Source organism: Pezoporus flaviventris, unplaced genomic scaffold, assembly GCF_033815535.1.
Source record: "Pezoporus flaviventris isolate CSIRO_AGI_PZ_B2104156 unplaced genomic scaffold, CSIRO_AGI_Pfla_v1 ptg000025l, whole genome shotgun sequence".
Taxonomy (NCBI): domain Eukaryota; kingdom Metazoa; phylum Chordata; class Aves; order Psittaciformes; family Psittacidae; genus Pezoporus; species Pezoporus flaviventris.
Window position 1 is genome coordinate 32,895,110 of NW_026892573.1, and position 23,133 is coordinate 32,918,242.

Consider the following 23,133-nt stretch of genomic DNA (forward strand, 5'->3'; position numbering starts at 1 on the left):
GATCTGCATGGATGTCTACTTTAGGAGGAGATGAATCATGCCTTGAAAACATTCATTTCTTCTCCTTCACTCTAATGAGAGCCCTGATTAACTATATTGAGTCTATGGTTCTTCATTAAAGGTGTCTACTTCTGATCAATGAATCCCAACACAGATGTCAAATTCGATGGCTTCCAGCAGCAGTCCTCATTATATCATGAGTATACGGCTGTAATCAATGTTCGTCTGCCAACTGTGAATGACCATGTGACTAGAAAGGAAACCATGAGTGTGTTTTAGGGGAGGGGAAAGTTATAGGTTCCTAAAATCAAATCCAGCATGGAAAGGAGCAATATGAGGAGAAAAGGCTGTGGTACCCCTGAGAATGAGTTTGCCGTGGATCTGCTTTGTGATTTCTACATTTTAGGAATAAACAGTGTGCTGGCAAAGAGGACCAGTCCTTTGGGTATAACACTTTTCCTATCTGGGTAGGGAGGCGAGCCTCTGACTTTGATCTTCTATCTGTAGAAGATGTTTTAACATAGTTCTTTGAGGCAGGTTGTGCTAAAATGCCAGCTGATCATCAGGTTCAGAGTCTTGGTTCTTCCCTTCATAAAGCAATTTTACATGGGTTTAAAAACAGTTTGAAAATCTATTTTGGGAAGCAACCATAAGAAAAGACAGATATTCAAAGTCACACATAGATAGGGTCAACCCCAATAGCTCCCACAAGCCACCTTCAATCTAAGGTTCTTCAAACCCATTACTCTGTGAGCTCTTAATGCTCAGAGGTCTCAGTTCCTGAGTTTGCAGCTTAACCAGTGGGACGTTATTTTGCCACAAGTTTCAAATCAGAGGCTGTCAACATCCTGACCTCAATTTCTCCTGTATTTCCAGGTTTCTCCTCTTTTTGGGACAATCTATGATGGTTTTTACTTCATGGCAATGGCTATTGACAGTGCTCGGAGGAAAGGAGCCAGTGTCTCAGGAGCTAACATAGCTCAGCACACAAAAAACTTGAGTTTCCTTGGATTTAGTCACCAGGTAGAGACAGACCACTGTGGGAAAGGGCTGAGCAACTACGTGATACTGGACACAGATGGTCATGGGAACCAGCTCTTCCCAACCCACTTGCTGGATATGTCTTCAGACTCTGTGATGTCCTTAGGTCGGGACATCCACTTCCCCAGAGAAACTCTACCCAAGCCAGACTCCAGCTGTTGGTTTGATCCAGATGTTCTCTGCACTGGAGGTAAGCTGGACATAAAAGCAGGGTTGAACGGCATTGGGTCAATGCAGCTTATTTCTTTCATCTTTTCTCTTATTACCCCTTTAAATTAGAGCCCCCCAAAGAGAAACATCTAAACTCAATAAATGACTATAAAGATGACCAGTCATCATGCTGTTTGTAATGGGAGTTCTATGCAGAGAACCCACTGTTGCTCCACAAGACTCTCGTATTGCTTGTTAGGTTCATATTCTATGATTCTACAAGGTTGTAGCCACTGTTGTGTGCTGGAAAGGGTTTTCCAGGTCTGACAACCAACATCTGGATATGTTGATAGCAATCAATACATGCCAAAGACTCCACCCAGCACTGCGTCCATGTCCTTCTGAGGGACAGGGCACTAAGAGGATTTGAAGACAGCCTAAGTGCTTCACAGCAGTAGATGCTCTCACCATCTCTCCTGGTTTAACCCCAGCTTCTTTACCCAGTCAGCTCTGCAGCTTTAAGGATCATCAGAGCTCACCTCATCAAGAAAAGATGATGATCATTACTCAAAATAATTAGAGTTACTTGTAGATAGCAGAGGTGGTAATTGAAGACCTAAGGGCAGAGATAACTGCTTCCTCCTAGGTTTGCAAGGCTGGGCACTGGTTTTACTTATTGTTTTTAATTTGAGGCAACTATGGTGCAGTTTTAAAATCCACAGGGAGCCCAGCATCTCAGAGGAGGATACTTAGCCTCCACTTGACATATTTACATATAATGCTGAGCATTTACTCCTACTGCTCCAGGATATGACTTAAACAGAGAAAATTAACCTCATCTACACAATATTTAATGCAGCAGCTGTGAAAATCTTTCCCCTTGGCTCAGCCATAACTGGTTTAAATCAGCATTGCTCCATGAAAATTGGAGATACACTGATCTCACAGCAGCTGGCAAGCTATAGGAGAGACAAATATGATGCTATCGTATATCTAATTTTGCACTACAACTAGGACTGGAGTAGCAATTTATCATCCCATTGCTGTCTATGGAATAATCACTGCTTCTTAGAGATCAGATTTTATGGTCACACTTTTACAGAAGCGTAAAGCTCAAGGCATTTTCAGTGGAGTGGTAATTTATTATTATTACTAATATTTCAGAGACTGAATTTTATGACTAGAATTAAATCCAGGCCTCAGTCTGCCTTTTGTATGGAGTTAACGTTGGAGACTGGTTGGATGTGAAGCTGCCAGGCTGCTGTGGTTCCTGACCCAAGTCTATCAGGAGCAGGCTGTTTCCAGTACATGTACACTTACAGACACACACACACAGAGCCAGTCCCCAACAGAGTAACATATACAGGAAAGCAATGTGTTTACAGCCACCACTACCCACAACCAGCATTGTCGAGACATGGACAACACAAATGGCATCATCCTGTTCTTATGCACCACGTAATCAGGCTCCAAGCTTGCTTCCATATCTCACAACCCCAGCTCCTACACACATACAGGTGCAGATGTACATACCATTGGTAGATGGTCCAAACCTGTAATTCCCCCATAGCCAGCTCTCAACCCTTTGGTCTCTGCAGGAGCTGGTCTCCAGTCTTGTGTTCTCTGATGGGTCATAGGCTTCAGGACTCCTTATCTTACCTGTTGGCTAGGTTGATGTGAAGTCTACAAACATCACACACAGGCAATAAGCACACTCACACAGAACAAGAAATAGCCATAGGGGTTAAGAAGAAGGTAGGGCAGACTGCCGTGATCAGATGGCATGGTTTGGCTGCAAAAATGCACAACATATGTGTGACCAGCATCCACATCCTCTCCAGTATTTCATGCTTGAGCATCCCCAACCTACCTATATCCCCCCCCTTTCCCCATTTTCATCTTTTCCTCTAAAAGTCCCATATGAATTTTCACATACTTCTTATGGGAGATTTAGAGGAAGTCCCCTTCCTACAGCTCACTTAAAGCATCCCCTCATGAGTTTAACACAATCCTACAAGTGCCCTAAAGTATTCTCTAAACATGCTCTTTCCCATCATAAGCTTCCTTTCCCTTCTGATTAGTTATAAAGTTCTTGTGGAGCTTCCTCAAGGCTTTGCATGGTCTCTGCAATGGCCCATCCATCACTGACATGAACTCTGTGGTCTTTGGTATTGTCTTCACTCTCTCCTATTCCTTCAGGTTTGCTTATCAGGGTGTTTATTTATTTACTCCTCTTGTCCTTTTATTGTCTCTCATTCATCCCAGTGAATGCTGTGCTCCAACCAGCTCTCAATCTCAGTTTATCAGATGCTGTGTCACTGAATGAAATTGGATGGGCTTTGGACATTTTCCAGCTGTGTTTCCTCATGCCCTGATGTGTAACTGTGCCCCTGCTTCAGCAAAGGACGTGCTCAGAGAGACACCATTTGCTATTCTTTGGGGTTCTGCGCTGCCTTTCAAGTACCACATTGCCTTAGAGTCCTCTAAAGTGTGGCCAGACTCTTGTGGGTTATCATACGCAGTGTGAATAAGCAGAAGAATTTCTCCCAGGTTCTTTGTCAAAGGAGATTTGTTCAGACAGTAGGGTCTCTGGGAGCTACCTGAGGAAGCTCAGGAGACAGGACCAGTAAAAAACCCTGATGGAATACAATAGGGAGCATTAACAAACCCCACATTATTCCTACCACAGATTCTCTATGAAAGTGTTAGAAGGCCATGCAGAGATGTGAGATGGGATTTTCATACCGCTGCACTTCATCACTGGTTTGTCCAGGAGGCATTTACTTCTTGGTCCAGCAAATAAACCAACGTATGCCACTGTGACTGGACTATTCTAAGCTCATTCTCTCTTTAATAACAGATTTCCTAGCAGGAAACAGGCAATCACAGCACCAGAGCACTAGGCTTCCTGCAAATCTCTCCTAAACTGATCCAGTCCTTCCTTGTCCATGGATTTAACACTGTGCAAGACCTTTATGGGTTGTGTTCTGGCTTCATACTCACACCAGTCCTTTTGGAGGGGGGCACATCTTTGGCAGCTCCCTTGCCTCCTAGGGGTGAACATTGGGTTGCTGTCACTTGCTCTTTTGGGGACAGCAACACTTGACTTTCTCCATGCATGAAGAACAAACCATGTCTTCCAGTCCACCTTGGTGTGGTGTTGCTCATTCCTATATTCAAGGTGAAAGCTATTCCTGGAGAGAACTGGCTGTGTCTCCATTGCACTTTGGTGAAGTGAATCCTTGTTCCACATTGTGGTGGTTTAAGCTCAGCCAGCAACCTGGAACCACGCAGCTGCTCGCTCACCCAGCTCCCTTCCTCCCCCTGCTCCTGGAGGGATGGGGAGGAGAATCGAAAGAAGCTCCCATGGGTTGAGATAGGAACAGTGCAGTAACTAAGGTATAACACAAACCACTGCTGCTACCACCAATAATAATGATAAGGGAAATAACAAGGGAAGAGAATACAGCCGCTCACCACCCGCCAACCGATACCCAGCCTAACCGAGCAGTGATCCAGCCCTGCCAGGTAACTGCCCCCTGTTTATGCACTGGTCATGATGTGCTGTGGTATGGAATACCCCTTTGGCTAGTTTGGGTCAGGTGTCCTGTCTCTGCTTCTTCCCTGCTTCCCCTCCTCCCTGGCAGAGCATGAGACTCACAAAGTCCTTGGTCAGAGTAAACATTACTGAGCAGCAACTGAAAACACCGGTGTTATCAGCACTGTTCCCAGGCCGAAAGTCAATAACACAGTGCTGCACCAGCTATTAAGAAGGAGAAAAATGCCTGCTAGTGCTGAACCCAGGGCACACATCCACATTGTCTGGGAAGCTGAGAAATGGGTATGAAGTATCCACCCTACTATGGCCAGATTCCTTCTCAGAAGGAGGTGTACAGGACTATACAGGCTGGAGTATGAAAGCAGTGACTTCTTATCTTGAATCTTAGTATCGTAGAATCCCAGACTGGTTTGTGTTGGAAGGGACCTTAAAGCTCATCCAGTTCCAACCCCTGCCACAGGCAGGGACACCTTCCACTAGAGCAGCTTGCTCCAAGCCCCTTGAGCACTGCCAGGGATGGGGCAGCCACAGTTCTCTGGGCATCCTGTGCCGGTGTATGTGTGAGAACAGGCAGGGACTGGGGCCCTGGGCTGAAGCTCAAAGTTTTTCCAAAGCAGGCAGAAAAACTACAGCTAAAATGCTCTCTTTTTTTCCTGAAAAGGACACACACTTTCAAAAATGCTGTTTTTCTGCTGGGGAGCTCTAGGTTTCAGTGCTTGATAAAAGGTGTGTGATTCAGGCACAAGTGTGACACAGAGTTATGAACCTTTTATCAACCCAAATTTCTCCATGCTCACCTGTGTTTAAGGATCTCTGAATACAGACAAAGTAGAAATATACGAAGACAGAAGAGGCAGAGACAGGAAAGAATTCCCACTGGAATTTACTCATCCACTCATGTCGGCATTCCTTAGCTCTCTAACAAATACACTCATGAGCAAACTATCCATCTCCAGTGCTCCCTGTCGATGGGCCCATTGAGGAAAACATCGACCTTCTCCTCCTCCTTTTCTGCTCTTTCCAGCGTTAGAAAAGTGTGGCAGGGAATGAAAAACCCCAGATGGGCTGGTGACTCACATGATAAAGATTTTTCAGCCTTTCAGTTCCTGGAGAGAAGAAGGTCAAATGTTGAGGAGTTATGAACTTTGCAGAAGCTGCCTCTAAAGCAAGTACTTCCCTATGAGTCCAGGCTTTATTTATTTGAAGAAAAAGCTGTTTTCCCACTGATTCAGGGCTCCATGGCTGGTATAGTAAAGAGTGCATGGAGACACAGAATTACAGTACTTGAAGTCATAGGATCACAGAATGGTTTGGGTGGGAAAGGACCTTAGGATCATCCAGTTTCAACCCCCCTCACATGGGCAGGGGCACCTCACACTAAACCATCTCACCCAAGGCTCTGTCCAACCTGGCCTTGAACACTGACAGGGATGGAGCATTCGCAGCTTCCCTGGGCAACCCATTCCAGTGCCTCAGCACCCTCACAGTAAAGAACTTCTGCCCTATATCCAATCTGAACTTCCCCTGTTTCAGTTTGAACCCATCGCCCCTTGTCCTATCACTACAGTCCCTGATGAAGAGTCCCTCCCCAGCATCCTTGTAGCCCCCTTCAGACACTGGAAGCTGCTCTGAGGTCTCCACGCAGCTTCTCTTCTCCAGGCTCAACAGCCCCAACTTTCTCAGCCTGTCTCCATACAGGAGCTGCTCCAGCCCCTGCTCATCCTCGTGGCCTCCTCTGGACTTGCTCCAACAGCTCCATGTCCTTCTCACGTGAAGTTTCTCATCAAAACACCTGTTTTCTATCATTCTCCCAGCTGAATATTTGACTTTGTAGTCAAATGGTCTGATACTGATATACGTGTGATATTATTGCCTAAGTGAAAGGGATTTTCTAATTCACTGTTTCTTTTCCCCTTTTTGCACAGGAATTGAGCCTACAGTCATCATTTTGGGAGTAATGGTGATATTTGGCCTGGTGCTTCTTGCTATGGGCCTGGCTTCTCTTATCAGGTGAGAACTGCAGGACTTCTTTGGTTTGGTGTCACTTCTAGTTTCTGCAGGAGGCTTTAGCCAGCAGTTTAGTTTGTGAACTCATAGCAGGCTTGGTTGTGGTCATTGGGGAAGTCAGTTTAATTGATTACCAATCAAATCAGAGTAGGATAATGAGAAATAAAACCAAATCGTAGAACACCTTCTCCCCACCCTTTGCTCTTTCTAGGCTCAACTTCACTCCTGAACTCTCTACCTCCTCCCCACCAGCGGTGCAGGGGGACAGGGTTGTGATCAGCTCATCACACATTGTTTCTGCAGCTACTTCCTCCCCAGGGAAGGATCCTCACACTCTTCCTCTGCTCCAAACACAAACCCAATTCAACTTTATTAAGTGATAGTGGCCTGAGCACTGTGGGAATTGGTTCTGCAGTCTCAGGAGCAGCCACTGTACCCTTAAACCAGTCCAGGTTTGGAAGAGGATTGCAGTCTGTTCCTGGGAGGATTAGCTAGATGATGGCTCTGAAGCATTAAGAAGGTGGCTATCACTTTGGAAGTGCAAAGTACGCCACACAAACCAAAGACAGGAATCTGCTTTGAGAACATTGGGGTAGAAACTGAGTGGGCTGCCATGTTAAATGTCTTTTCCTTACCCGGATCACTCTTGATTGGATTTCTGTCCCTAATATAATCCTGTTTTCCATGGAGCACCTAGGCTGACCCTCTTTACTTTCTCCATGTATTAAAGAGGAAAAGAACATCTCTGGAGAGGGTTTGGAGCAATTAATTAGAATACCTCTTTATTACCAAGCTGATTCACTCCCTGTTATGGTCTGGAATCCAGCTCCCTGGTCATCCACAGTGCATCTATATTATTCTGGGCATGGGATCTGTGGAGCAAATGAAGCTTGGGAAGGGACAGTTTGAAACTATTGCATAGGTCACATCTGTGTCCTGACTCTATACCCAAGGTAGACATAATCCAGCAAGACCTAGCTGGTCCAGGAGCTATGGGTTGCTCTTTAGCAAGGCCACTATGGCCATAACCTAAAGTAATCTGCTCCAAAATAGCCTTTGGAGTAATCTGTCTCCCATTATTGATGTCTACATGGTACACGACTGAAATTAGAGTGAAATTAGAGTGAAATTAGAAGGCATATTTACTCAGCAGCACTGAGTTCAGCAGAACAAAGTTCCTGGACTGTCCCATACAGCTTTGCCTCTCAGATCTTCCCAGAATGTGTTTTCCTTCCACTTCTGAATCATCCTTCCTAACACAGATGATATCAGGCCACCCAGCAAGCAACACCCCAAACAGCTTTCTCCCTTATGACACACAGCTGCTTCTGATATCTTTTAATTGCAGGCACTGAGGAGGTTGCTCCATCCATCTGCACTTTAAAACCCTGCTCTATTCCTTTGGCCACCAGCCTCAACAATTAAGTAAATAGAAGACAATCTTTCTGCCTACTTTACTTGTAAGCTGTTCCACAAGTACCAGACTGTTCTTGGGAAGGCTCAGTAGTGAATAAAGATGTATGGCTGTCTGCAAGGGAAGAAAAGAAGTCTGGCATGACTCAGACAATGATTTATGTGAGGGAAGGGCATGTCTGGAACTAAATTTAAACCACAGCATGGTCTGAGTTCAAATGTGGGAGCTCTGGTCTTAGGCCTGCCAGGGATCTGCTGCATGACCTTAAGTGAATTGCTCCACAATCTGCGCTTTGCTTTTGGCAGAGGGATGCTTTCCTCCACGTTTGGGGGAGATGATGTGATTGACCAAGCAAGGTTTTCAGGTGGATAAGTGAAAGGTACATAGGTGATGAGGTTTTTCCATGAAGATAAGATGGGTGGCAAGGTGGTTAGAGAAAGGATAACAAAATCGCCCCAAGTGATGCCTGTGATTATGTGGCCAAGACTCTTGGACTCCAAAAAGCTGCCTGTACTCTTATAAAATGCCCAGAGTGACACATAGGTTAGAAAAGTGAATTGTGGTGATGTATGGATATTTTACTGGATTCCCTCTAGAGCAGCCAGCAAAAGGCACCCTTTTCATCAGGAAAAATCTTAGGTGTGTGCAGATCAGATGTACTATACTGTAACCAAAGTTCCTTACACAAAAAAATGACGTGGAGAGCAATGGAGGAGCTTTCATTTGCCTTCTCTCTGTTCCTGCCTGATGAGTTTCTGACTGTCTAATACATGTAGTGTGCTTTGTGTTCAGTGTTAAACCTTGACATCCACTGAAACAGTGGGTTCAGAATGATGGCGTGTGAATTCTGACTCTTCCATGAGTCCCTAGAATAGCCATGTGTTGGGTATTAGTGTCAGATGTATTTCAGCTAAAAACTAACAAAGGAACTCTGGAATGTTCAGTAATGATTTGCATGAAGTGGACATCAGTCTGTTTAAACCATGCCATGAATGCAGTCCTTGACAACGCACCATTTCTTGTGGTTTCTTCTGCCTTGCCAATTAAAGAGAAGCTGAGAAAGTAGAAGGATGCAGTCAAGCAACAGGTAGTGTCTTTGCTGGTCTGATAGCTATACTGAACTTTCTTGCCTGTGGCAATTCTGCAGATCTAATAGTCTATCAAGGAATCAGAGAGTCATCCCTTGGAAAATGGGCACAGCATCCTGTGGAGATGCCAGGAGCACATTTGTCCTGTGTTACACAGTGCGTGGTAGCCATCCCATCTGGCTCAGGTCCTGGAAGAAGTAGGTCTGAATCAGCACAGTCTTCTTGATCTAATTACTCCTGACCAAGACAAAGAGCACTGGTTCAGCAATACTGTTTCTAAGACCCCAGGCTACATTGCACTATACTATGCACAGCAAACTGCTCATCCCCTGTAGCTTTCCCTTTTTATGAGCTGGCAGTCATTACAAGGAGGTATTTTGCTGTGTGCATTACTTTACCATGGTACAATATAGAGATTTAACCAGCGTATTTTGATGGTAACTTGTTTTCAGGCTGCTTTTATAAGTTACCTGTGGTTTGGTTTCAGTTCCTAAGAAAAGCTGGTGTGCCTGAGAGCTGTTTGCCACCAGGCACATTGGCTGCTCTAATAAAACTTATTATTCTTTCCTAATGAAGAATAATTTGGGTTAGGAAAAGTAAAACTGAGCAAAGCAAAGTAAGCATTACCTACACATCTGATTCATATTTGTAACCAGATTAACTCAAGGCATCTATTTGACCCTTTGAGATTATAGCTTTTGTAGTGTGTGAATTGGATAACCCTTCACTCAGAGGGATTTGGTGCAAGTCAGGGCATCATAATTTGCCTATTGCTTTCGCCCATGCCCATCCCCACTGCCACTTAATACTGAGGGAAGGCAGATGTGGGGGACTTAGAGGTGGTGTAAACTGGTCACTACCTACAGATGTTAACTGTGACTTACCAAATCTTTCAGGCACAGTATCTTGAACAGCCAGCTATTCAGGGGACCTAACAAGATCATACTGACCTTGGATGACCTCGTCTTCATCAACCCTGAGCTACAGAAGAAGGTAAGTCCTTCAACTCCTGTAAGTAACCTGGTGGGACCCTCAAAACCAGGTTTGCTGTTTGGTATTTTCATACCCAAGAAGCTCTGGTAAAGTTCTTCACTTCTCCATGTCTCATTTTCCCCTGTATATCAGAAGATTTCCTATATGCAGAGTGCTTTTGAGTCTCAGATTAGATGCACATGCAATGTCAGAGCTGTTATGATGATGTAAAATAATTCCCTTGATTGCTTTTATTCTACCAACCAGCCCCTATTCTTTGTTCTTGAGGTTGAATGGTGCAGCATAGCTCATGTCCATACAGCTAAACCATCTTGCCCTCTAAAGCAGAGTGTCTGCATCTGAATTACTTATCTGGAACCATTCCTGGCCTGTGCTGGCTCCTGCCCAGAGCTGGGCATCTCCTGGGAGGGTGTTACTTGGCACAGAGGAGGACCATGCCAATGATACAGACTGCTGTGGAGCAATCCCTTTGCCTAGGTCACTGCCGCAGATTCAGGCTTCTTGCCTATGCCAAAGGAGACACTTCCCTGTGCCTTATTCAGAGTGACACCTGCCTTGTCTGCTATTTCCCCCAGTCCACAGCATTTCCATCACCTGAAGTGCTCCTGTAGTGTTTCAGCCTCATAGGGCTGACCTGTAGAGGTATTGAGAGGGGTGAGATGGGAAGTTCAGGAGGCTGCTAGCATGGGTGAATGTATGGCCAGAGGCAGAGCTGGAGGAGAGGGTTACATCCAGAGGTGGTAACTGTCCTACACCTGCTTTTCTTGCCTTCAGAGGATGACTTTGGACAGTCTGACTGAAGCAAACAGCATAGCAGCAGATGGCAGAAGCCTGAAATCCGTAACCCGCTCCTCCTCCTTGAAGAGTGAAGCTGCCACCTATGAAACCTCCAACGTGGCTCTGTATGAGGTAGGTAAGGACCTCAGGCAGCCTTCTCCCACCACTACTGTCCACTGAGCTGCTCAAGGGAGGGAAGTCTTGGGCTGCAGTACTGTAGGTCCCAGCATGGGAATGCTGCTGATGGACCTTAAGGGTGAAAATGAGTTACCCTCAAGCAGTGTTTAAGGTGACTCTACTTCAGCCCTCACCCTCATACCTGGAGGCATGTGGGGTGATGGTATTCAACATCCATCTGTAGCATTTCCAGGTCTGGTCCTTATTAGAGGTATCACCACCTAAAGGCACCGTGAAGCATCTTTCTTACAAAACAAGCTTTAGGTGGTAACATCTCCAGCAAGGACCTTTCTTACAAGGCAAGAATCCAAACACACAGAATAAAGGGTAGCAAATTCCCCTTTGTGCCAATAAGACTGTAAAGTGTTTAAGCAGAGGCAATGGCCAAGAAAACTCACCCCATCCATCAGTTCTTTCCTAAAAATGCAGCTTTTGGAAGAAAATGGCTTGTCAATTTTTCCTGAAAAAGAGCAAAATAAACTGGATCATTGATGTCAGAGAGAAGCTCTGGAGACAGTTACTTTCCTTTATCACAGGATCACAGACTGGTTTGTGTTGGAAGGGACCTTAAAGCTCACCCAGGTCCAATCCCTGCCATGGGCAGGGACCCCTTCCACTAGAGCAGCTTGCTCCAAGCCCCTGTGTCCAACCTGGCCTTGAACACTGCCAGGGATGGGGCAGCCACAGCTTCTCTGGGCAACCTTTTAATCAATTTATCATTGTTTATCAGATACAAATGCACCTTCCATGTAAGAAGTTCTAATCCAGATGAAGGTCCTGCCTTGCCCCATTTTTTTGAGGGTTTGCTGTGGATATTCTTATTTGGGTGCAGTATAGAAAGCATCCACTGCCAAGAACACTGAAAATCCCCAACCACTTTCAAAGTGAAGGATCTGAAATTCACACCCAAGTCCCAGTACTAGCTGCTGCTCAAAGACTTCCTCTATCATTCACCCATTGTATTGTGGACAGGGAGACTGGGTATGGCTGAAAAAGTTCGAGAGGGGAGCAGCTCACCATCTGCGGCAAAGCTCCACAAGCATCTTGAGGAAGGTAGGAACAGGGGATGATGGGGTGTGTGGAGGGAAGGTTGCTTGGGGGACTTCTCATAGAATCATAGAATGGTTTGAGTTAGAAAGGACCTTCAGCTCATCCAGTTCCTACTTCCTGCTATGGGCAGGGACGCCTCACACTAGACCATATCGCCCATGGGTCTGCCCAGCGTAACCTTGGACTTGACTTTTGGTGACTGCAGCATGTTGTTGTTCTCTTTATCTCCTGTTTATTCACTGAATCAAACATCATGGCTGTCTGTGAGTCTTGCCCTGTGAAATCTGGTGGAACAGACCACGCATGATTGCATTTGACTTACCAATGACCCACGTGTCATAGGCAGCAGCTTGCAGAGCACCCACCCTGGACCTACCCATGTCAAAGCTGGTGCAATGCTGAACGGACAATGAGGCCTTTAAGTGAGCTTGTCTGCAAAAGCAGAGCAGTTTGGAGGGAATCATCCCTGCCTGTGTCAGGGCAGGGTGATGCACTGGTAGCTGTTTTCATGTGCTCTTAGTTGCCAGTGTGGCACAAGCATGGTTGTGCATTTCTCTGGGATTTTTATGTCTCCAGCTAAGATGTTTCTTAGAAGTTTTACTTTTAGTTTTCAATTTTATTATTATAACTAAATGACAAGCAAATATATTTATTTTCCAAATTCAAGGCCATTAGTCGTTGGCAGCTACTGCTAACATGGTAGTGGCATTTTTATGTATATAAATAGATTTAGTAGGGCATGTTTCCAAAGGCAACACTGATGGATGCCTTTGGATCCTCCAGGCGTGGTGTTACTTTCCAGACCATACCAAAGCTGGAGCACGACTCCATGTGCTAAACCCAGTTTACCCCAGTTGAAGCCATTTTGTCCTAGTGGAAGATCCAATCCAGCTTGTCTTAAACAAATTTCTCTTCAGTTTGCTTTTGATGTCTTGCTTTCTTTGTCTTAATGGATAGACTAAGAAAAGGAAAGCTTAGATATAAGATAGTTGAAAGTAAGTACCAAAGACATTTTCTTCTCCAGTTTGTGCAGAACTATTTGGTAGTACAACGATAATGACATCTAATGATATAAAGAACTAGATATTAAGAGCAAAAGGCATCTGTCTGACTCGGTCTTGCTGTGATCCCCTGTCTTGTTTCAGATGAAACATCTACGCCATGAAAATGTGAATCTGTTCCTGGGCTTTTTCTCTGACTGTGGCATCTTTGCCATAGTGACAGAGTACTGCTCCCGAGGAAGCCTGGAGGACTTGCTGAGGAATGAAGATATGAAGCTGGATTGGATGTTCAAGTCCTCTCTTGTCATGGATCTAATCAAAGTAAATCCATTGCTACTGCTGAGGCAGGACCTGCATGTGACTTTTACATTGACATAGCTACTTTATCCAGGACTTTGGGATTGTTATAGTAATGCAGGGAAAACCAGTGTGAGTGTAATTGTACTGGTATACAGGGTCTTTAATGGAGACCTCTTGGTCTTCTTTTGTTACCATCTGAGAAAAGCACTATTTGGGATAATAGGGCTATATCCAAGCAGCAGGATAAGAGGTTAAAATTACACATCAGGCTAGAAGTGATCACTTAGAACACAGAAATTGGTGACAAATTCATAAGTACCAAAGGCTCCTTCTTGTCATAAATAAAAAATACATCCAGCATAGAATCAAATCACATCCATCCTCTGCAACATTATGGCTGCACATACGGTCACTTCAAAAGAGTGTTCACACACTTTCAAACATCTCCCATATGTTTTTATCCCCCTAATGGTGAACTACCAATTTGGGACAGGTGGCCTACAGACGGTAGACTGCCAGCATCGTTCTTACAGCCCATGATGAACCTTCTTATCCTCCTTGAGGGAGCTGGGTAAGGGCATCAGGCTCTTAATGGCTTCCCTTGACCTAGCCATTGAGTACCACTTGTGCCCACCCTCTTAACCTTGTCTCAAAGTACAACTTTCAAGTGCAATGAGTCCTAGGGCTATAGACGGAGACATTTGACTATTCCTGAAGTCCTTTCCAGTATTACTTCAGGTGCAGTGAACCTAATTCTGATTCCTTATCCACTTCTAAACTTTTCCCATAGTTTCTTGCATTGATCAGGACTGCATCTGACAGAGTCAATGCTGTTTATGATGCTGTATAGGGTGACAATTTGGTCTTCTGTCTCTGAATGCTGATGGATAGATGGATAATATCATTCTTAAGGAATAGCCTTGATCTTTTCTGTGTTTCATAGGGAATTAGGTATTTGCATCACAGAGATTTTGCCCATGGACGTCTCAAGTCTCGTAACTGTGTTGTGGATGGCCGCTTTGTGTTGAAGATAACTGACTATGGTTATAATGAGCTCTTAGAAGCACAGAAATGCCCATATATTCAGCCGCCCCCAGAAGGTAGGTGCCATAATGAAATATTTGGTTTAGATATATTCATCTATTGATTTAACACGTCCTAATGCAATTGCAGGCCAGTCGCCAAATAAGGATTTTATGTGCTCAGTCTCACAACATCTAGTTACCTGTATAAAATGCATTGTTACAGGAAAGGACAAGCAAAGCTTTTTTCAGACTTCCTGAAAGTGAAGTGAATAGCAGAGTGTCATGGCAAGGAAAAAGGATTTTATTGCAAGCAGTGACAGAACTTAAGCTTGTTGGATTTGGAAAAGGACTTAAGTGCCCCTGAAATCTGATAAAACCTGAATATCTGTGACTGGTAGAACTGGCTTTACATCCCTAGCCCAAACCCTGTATTTGAAGTTTTAGGTTAACCTAAATACGAAGAGATCTGTTTTGTAAAATTAAGCTGTCTGAGACACAAGATGATACAGGTCTCTTTGAAATAGGTCCAATGCCAAAGGCTGCTCAATGACATTCCCACCACTTAAGACAGCATTTCATGGCACCAGGTTTGGAGAATTGGACAGGTTTTCTTTCACCTGGCCATTGCTTTGGGGTTCCTCTGGTATCCCAGTTCATTCTTGAAACCTGGTTTCAAGTAGTATGTAGTGTTCCAATCCCTCTGTCTCAGGATTTGGTTCCTACACATTTCCAGTGTCTCAGATAGGACAGTTGCCAGAAGACTTTCTCCTCCTCCTTTACAAAAGTGATATATATTGTAGTAGCTGAAATGTTTCTTATTCCCATTACTCTCAATGCACAGTTACCTGGGTAACAATATCCCAGTCTGAAGGAGATTTATTTCTTGATGAAGCTGGGTATGTTTTACAACTGTGCCTTTCACCACTTGAACCATGGGATTATAAAGACTGATTGTGCTTCAGACTGCCACAAACTGCTTTTACAGAAACCACTTCCATCTAAGAAGAACTACAGAAAATATTTTATGAAGTGTTGCTTTGTGGAAGAGCAACAACAGAGGCGAGAAATCCAGGCTTCAGTGCCAAAGTTTTGTCTGAGTGATGTTTTCAAGCAATAAAATATGTTGAAGCTTTTGGCAATGGTGAGAAGATATTTTACGTTGAAGTTCAGGGCTGGTGTTATAGCATATAAGTCATTGTATATCAATAGATTTCTAGAACATAGAGTGAAATCTGGAAAATCCAAATGTTTCATCAGGATGGAAGTTTAGGATTTCTAAGACCTCACAAGAAATAGAGGACTTGATCCAGTAAATAATGAAGTATGTTCCAGCCTTTCCTCATATGACTGAAATGAAGTGTTCCTTTAAGCACCTAATTTGCCATAGTCTGAGCTGGCATGTAAGAAACCTGATGCTCCTGCATCTTTTAGAGTTGCTCTGGACAGCTCCTGAGCTGCTGAGGGACCCAGACATGCGCAGAAAGGGCACGTTCAAAGGGGACATTTACAGCTTTGCCATCATCCTACAAGAAGTGGTTGTTCGGGGTCCACCGTACTGCATGTCAGAACTCTCAGCTGAAGGTAGGCCACCATTTCAGTACATTTATAAAGCTTTACACAGAGACTCATAAAAGTTCTGGCCAAGCCCCTTGGGTAAAACATTAGAATGGAAATAATGTCCCAATCTCACAACCTTTCTCAGTGACAAAAGGTTGGTTTTGACAAAATATCCACAATGAACATCAAAATGTGTGGGTCTGGTACACTGACTCATCAATGCTATCAATGGGGTTCGGGCTCTGGGTACCTCTAAGATGCTTCAGATCTGGCCAGCAGTGAGGCTGTTGCAGCAGCACCACTTCCCTGTCCAAACTTTGACTTTTCATCACAGTGGAGGGAAATCTGATGTCCAAATTTCCTATAGCTTGGAAAATCCTTGTCTTCCCATAGCTTGGAAACTCCTTGACTTCCCATTCTTCAGCCCTTTTCTGTATGTCATAGAGGTTGAGAGTTTTGAGCTGGACCCCTCATTAGCATCCTATTTTATCCATCTGTCCATCTATGTTTCTTTAATTACTTCTCCATTTAAAGAGGTTCTTGATGTGTCTTGATGTATCCAAAGTGACACATCACTGACTTCTATATAAGGTGGCTTGTATCAGGAACAGCAAATAGGTGAACTCCTTAAGAACAGGTCACGATGCAATCTCCTTACTTCAAACTATGTTGTGCATACATAGGAAGGGCAAACACACTGTGGTCACAGTCAGATCACAAGCACTTGAACAGGGAAGGAGTGATAACAATCAAAAATGGGCTGATTTCAGTGAAAGCCTATTCTCAATGTCTTAAACTGGACAGTCAGTAGGTGAGCTATGGCTATCCAGCATCTGCCTGAAAAACTGGGGCCAAGCAGCTGCAGCAATGCGGTGACAATGATGATTATGACTGATGATGAGGATTATTAACCCACTCTGTAATTCAGAGCTGCACCTTTAATGTAGCCTATGATGTAATTAGCAGATGTCCCCCCCACCTATTCTCCCTGAGGAACCTCCAGCCCGTGTTGAACATCATGTTGACCTGATAAAATGATGAATTCCTACTCACTGCACTCTAATCCTCAAGGAGCTTTCACTCATGGCATGAACTTTAAAACTGACTTGGGAAGGCATTTCCTCTTGGCTGCCCCTTGGAAATATCTGGGCCAGGTGCTTTGTTTAGTTCATCTGGTGGAGACTGGTGGGATGAGCCAAAGAGCTTTAAAGTAAACTGTCAACACTGAAAGGCTTTGGGTACTCCCAGTAACAGCTGTGGAAATTCAGGGTTCTTGCCAGAAAGAGGGTGGTTTTCACTCCATTTGACTGCTCCGCACTAGGCAAAATGAAACCTTCAAATACAATCACTTGGAGTTTTTATTTTAAGCAGGAAGGTGTAGTTCTACCGTACAAAACCCACTTTTCCTCCAGGATATTCTTATTAAGAAATACCTAAATTGAAGTCACGCCTGGGTTCAGGCATCACAGTCCTCCATCCTTCAGCTGTCAGTGAAACCTGCGGCTTCACACCTCTGTAATGCTGTTTTATCTAAAAGCTGCAGATTCAAGGACTGACTTCTTAAGGTCTAAAAGCCCAAGCCCAGTTCCTTGTTAGTCTTTATTTTACCTCTGGATAGGGAGCCACTTCTCAGACATTGTTATGAACCCAAACTCTCCCCCTTAAAATACTTTCCACTGTCTCTGTTCCCATCAACCTCCTACATACTTGTTCCCAGTTAACAATGGAGCATCACAGGCTGGTATCCTTCGTGTCTGGGTTTAGGCATATCCCTCTGCACTCTCAGAACACTGCAGATCCTAATAGAGAGAGTCAGAGGCAATTTCATTAAACACAGCCCTGCAGTGTTGTCTGTCACACATTCATCTGTCACACATCCTTTCCCCATCCAGCCACTTCATTGCTCATACCCTGGTTCTCAGGGGACAAGGTGGCAGATGAATCTCTTGTCTTTTAAATCCTCCAAGACACTCCTGGAAGTGGAAAGCAGAACCAGCCATTGGATAGTGAGGAATAAGAGTGATGAGTGATGGAGCAAGCAAGGGATAGGTGCAAAGATCCGTGTCCTTTGCCCCCACCAAGACCCTGCATCTCACAATGTGCTTCCCATTCTCTTTGTCACAGAAATCATCAAGAAAGTGAAGAAGCCCCCTCCCTTGTGCCGCCCAAATGTAGCCCCTGAGTTGGCCCCCATGAGGTGCATCCAGGTAATGAAGGAATGCTGGGGTGAAGCTCCCGAACGACGTCCAACCTTTGAGGAGGTATTTCTTAAGGTCGGTGGAAGGAGCAGCGGGTTCAATCCTTTGTGTGCACTTGGCAGGGAATTGTTTTATTCCTTTAAGTGAGCCCTTAAGTAATGACTGAAGAAGTCCCAGAGCTCTCATTTGGCCTTTGCTAGTGGGCTATTTTACGGTTCATGGTGTCTGGTTTACATCTTGTCCTGAGCATGGGCTGCCATGGCACCACTATGTGGGCTGCAAAGTAGGCTGAACATGAGATGGTGTCTTCACAATTGCAGTGTACCTTGCACAGATGATCTGATGGAGATGCGAGATCTACAAATTATGATAGCACCTTCAGATCAATATGGTTTTTGATCTTCTAAAGTATTTTAAAGGTGATTAATTTAAAAGGAGAATTCACCAAAGGCTTTTAAACACGAAGATATAGCCATTTGGCATATGAAGTTTCTGAACTGCAGATTGGTGAAGACTGGAAGCCTATCCCACAGAAATATGATTATACCTGAGCTCTGTTTCAACAGCTTTCCCAGACATATGTTATTGGCCAATTTCATGGACTGGCAAAATAAACCCCTTGTCTGATCCAGTGGTACTGTTCCTATGTTCTTATAAGGCCAAAGTAAGTCAACCGATATTAATGGTTTTTACCTTTTTGTTCTAAGAAATTGTGAATAATTTTACACCCATATGACTCCACTGTTGAGTCTATGGCAGCTTCTAAAGCCACAGATGATCTGAATGGTCCAGAGGCTCATCTTCAGGTCAAGAGGAGAGAGCAAATCTCATTGAAGTACTGGGGATGGGAGGTGGCAGCACCCGTGCATGCCACAGTGCAAAGATGGATTTAAGACCAGTGACACATAAACAGGTTTCAAGCATTGTTACTGCCCTGCAATTTGCACCTCTGAATGCAAATGGCTGCAAGTTATCCTAAAGGTTGGTAACTGGATAAATCAGGATGCAAATCTGCAGCATGGTAGGACTCCATAACAACTATAGTGTTTCACCTCACCCTCACTGGAAGTTCATGTGTGAGCAACATGCTCCTGGGCAGCTTCCACAGCCATTGATGCTAATTCACCCTCTATCCAACCTTTCAACCCTTACTGTTGAACTCTTGCCACCCTTTAGCACTGTCCCTTTAAAATAAGTGTTGACTTTTTGTTCCTTTCCAAACTTACTATGCTACAATGGTGTAATGAGATGGAGAATAACTCTCCAGTTTGATTTTCCAGTTCAAAACCATCAACAAAGGGAAGAAGACCAATATCATTGACTCAATGCTCAGGATGCTTGAGCAGTATTCGAGCAACCTGGAAGATTTAATCAGGGAGAGGACTGAAGAGCTAGAGATTGAAAAACAGAAGACAGAGAAACTGTTGTCACAAATGCTCCCCCCGTAAGTACTGGTACTTTAGATGGTAAAAATAAACCAAACCCATAGCTAAACTGGACAGAACTGCTCCCCAAAAGTGAGCAGGATTGCAGAGCTGACCTCCAGTTTTGGCAAGCACCTTCCAATCAAAGTAAGAAACTTCAAGCAATGCTTATTACAGCCATATAAAACCTTCTATTTAGTGGCAAACCTTTTAAGCACTGCGGGGCAAGAGTGTCTGAGCTCTTAAGCATGTACTACAAAGGGGTTTGTGCCCTGCCATCTTTGCCTGTGCTATTACAGATCAGTGGCAGAAGCCCTCAAGACTGGTGGCACTGTGGAGCCAGAGTATTTTGACCAGGTGACCATCTACTTCAGTGACATCGTGGGCTTCACAACCATTTCAGCCCTCAGTGAGCCCATCGAAGTAGTTGACCTCCTGAATGATCTTTACACGCTGTTTGACGCAGTTCTTGGAAACCACGATGTTTACAAGGTGAGAATCAAACTCTATGGGTCAAATACTTGTAGGTTTATTCTATGTCTCTTTTCCATCTTTTCTCCCCTATTTATTTATTAATCTAATGGCATTTGCTAGGTGGAGACGATTGGTGATGCCTACATGGTTGCCTCAGGGCTCCCAAAACGGAATGGAAACAAGCACGCAGCTGAGATAGCCAACATGTCCTTGGACATCCTCAGCTCGGTGGGGTCATTCAAAATGAGACACATGCCAGACATTCCCCTCAGGATACGAATTGGGCTGCACACAGGTAAGCACCTGAACATCAAAGAACGCTGCAATTGAATTTCCAGCTGTGAATGCTTTCTCCTTTCCTGACTCAAAGCAAGCACCCTTGGAAGATGCTTTAAAACCTTCCACAGCAACAAGGGCGTTAAAATGAAAACACAAACCCCGAGGAGGAAAATGGCTCAATGTCATCTGGGAGAGAAATTGCTCATTCTGTCCCAGTCAGGAACTACATCAGACACAGAAGTCACAAGGGTTTTGTTGAAAGGGTGGCTCTTTGATGTGCCACAGGATCTTCACTGGTGTGACATGGGGACATCCAAGTGATGCCTTTTAACTCTGTTATGAAATTAAAAAGCACAGAAAAGCAGGCACATAGAATGAAAGAATGAAAGTTTGTGGAGATTTATTGCAGGCAGGACATAACTTGAAGGGTATGCAATGCAGGTATTAAGAAGAAGTTATGTTGTAAAGAAAGTAAATTATCTCTAATGTAGAAGTCGTCATCTATTTAATTAACAGGAAAGTGGCTTGCTTACAAAGAAAAGAGGAAGTTCTTTTCTTTATAGGAAGTGTAATTCAATTCCAAAACAAAACAAAACAAAGACAGGAGGAGTGCATCATGTAAGTGAAAGCACGACTGGGATTTTAATAAAAGGCATCTGCTGCTATGATAGAATCATTATTTTTAGACAAGATATGAACCTTCATATTTTTATACCGTAGTCATTCATTAATACAATTTTCCCAGCTGTACACCACCAGAGTTCTTCTGTCTTCCCCTAAAGCACCAGGTACTTGCCCGTAGTGGGAAGCTAAACATGGAGTAAGACTGTCCAGGAGTCTGATTTAGAGTTACAGGAGGGTTTTGTCCTTCTGCCTATCCGATAATGCCCACATTTTTGCAGCTTTGGAATGCAAGCATTTTACAGAAGTCAATATCCCAGTTCCTGTTGTACACATGGGGAAACAAGAGCAGAGAAAAGGAAGTATCTCACCCAGAGCAGAGATAAAATCAGTATTTCATAGAATAACAGGTTGGAAAGGACCTTGAGGATCATCTGGTGCAACTTCTGGTATTTCATACCTCATATCAAAGGTTGATGTTTCATATCCCATGTTCAAGGTTGATATTTCATATCTCCTAGACAATATATGTTATTCTTTTGGGGTTACCTCTGAAAACTAATCTCCCTATTGTTTTCTTTGCAGTTTAGGGGTCTTAGCTGGCCATTCACAGGAGCCTAAAGTGCTAAGGAATGATTGCAGGAGCACTATGGGTTTTATACTCTGGCAGAAATTAGATGAGGCTATAGCCCCAGCTTGTCTTGCCCAGAGCAGGAGCACAAGCAGCACATTTTCAACATGGAAAGAGAGGAATTCGGTGCACAATATCTGCTGCTGCCTGTTGACAGCAGTTCTGCAACGTGTCTTCCGTGCACCCAGCCAAAAATCTATCCCTAGGTGATGCGTATGGGGGCTAGTTACGTTCTTTCTTGGTTTTATGAACTCTGGGTATCTGGAAAGCAGTGTTGCAACGAGCTGTTGTGTGGTGTAGTGTGTAAGAGGAAGAGGGGAAGGAACTGGAGTTTTCTTTCTAAAGAAGCAGAAGCCAGATCATGTTTTGCACAGATCTGGCAACTTCACACTCTCGTGGGAGCAGTGAGAAATGTATGCTCCAAAACAAACCAGATCTCCAAGCCACCGAGCTGACAGCAGAGTTTGATTAACCCTGGACCCCCTTTCTCCTGAGGAAAGAAGCATGAAGAGGGAATCACCAGCATCATGAAAGCATTGAGGATGTGCTTGGGGAGAGGAGGGCTTTGCTAACACTTTCACTGCCCTGGAAAGGATGGAGAATGGGTGTGAACACCAGTTTTGTTGGCCAGCTGCTCTCTGGAAACTGGTGTCCAGAACAGCTTGTGTTCCCCTCTCTGATAAAGCAATAAATGCCATTTGGGCATAGGCTGCCCATGTCCCTCCATCTCCAATGGAAAGCTGCACCTCTGGGAACTTCTGCTGGTCCATGCCCATAGCCCACTTGTGGTAATACATCGATGAGGAGAAGAGGACAAAAAGAACAGCGTTTGCTCTGCAGTTTCTGCCCTGCTTTGAACTGACCCTGGAGTCTTGGCTCTCCTCTCTGGACTTAACTCCATGTCCAGCAAAACTCAGCTGACTCAGCTGTTTCCATGTGTGTCTCCATCCGTGTGTGGGATGGAGAATAGCAGTCAGGGAGAGCAGTGGTGAGAAAACAAGCTTTTCCAGAGGCTGAAAGGATCTGTTTATCAGCCAGGCTCTGTGGCAGGCAGCCCCACACTTCAACTGAGTGTATGAACCTCCACTGCACCACTGATGGTTGTTGCAGAGTCTTAGCCCGGCACCACTCATTAAGTGACCCTGCAAGCGCTGGCAAAGGGCCATTCCAAAACAAACCAGCTAACCTGTATAATTAAACAATGAGGCCATAACGTTCCCATCACAGGGTATCTGGTTTTCCCTGTAACTTGCTGCTGTGAGAGATTTATGGCTGGAAGCTTTTGGATAGCCATTTGCCGGAGCTGTCTAGACAAGGGGGAACACACACAGGCAGGGAAGGCAGCAAGTGGATGAACTCCTGGATGC

General features: G+C 44.4%; 1 protein-coding gene across 1 annotated transcript in view; it reads left to right on the forward strand.

The window, feature by feature from the left end:
• GUCY2F (guanylate cyclase 2F, retinal) overlaps positions 1 to 23,133 on the forward strand; it is a 44,875-nt gene that overhangs the window by 4,122 nt on the left and 17,620 nt on the right. Inside the window, exons 3-14 of the mRNA XM_061458196.1 lie at positions 877 to 1,231; positions 6,676 to 6,760; positions 10,156 to 10,252; positions 11,027 to 11,161; positions 12,179 to 12,259; positions 13,402 to 13,578; positions 14,501 to 14,657; positions 16,014 to 16,163; positions 18,264 to 18,412; positions 19,618 to 19,781; positions 20,061 to 20,253; positions 20,356 to 20,530. Coding sequence (XP_061314180.1) covers positions 877 to 1,231; positions 6,676 to 6,760; positions 10,156 to 10,252; positions 11,027 to 11,161; positions 12,179 to 12,259; positions 13,402 to 13,578; positions 14,501 to 14,657; positions 16,014 to 16,163; positions 18,264 to 18,412; positions 19,618 to 19,781; positions 20,061 to 20,253; positions 20,356 to 20,530 — 1,918 coding nt within the window. The remainder of the gene's footprint in view (positions 1 to 876; positions 1,232 to 6,675; positions 6,761 to 10,155; positions 10,253 to 11,026; positions 11,162 to 12,178; positions 12,260 to 13,401; positions 13,579 to 14,500; positions 14,658 to 16,013; positions 16,164 to 18,263; positions 18,413 to 19,617; positions 19,782 to 20,060; positions 20,254 to 20,355; positions 20,531 to 23,133) is intronic.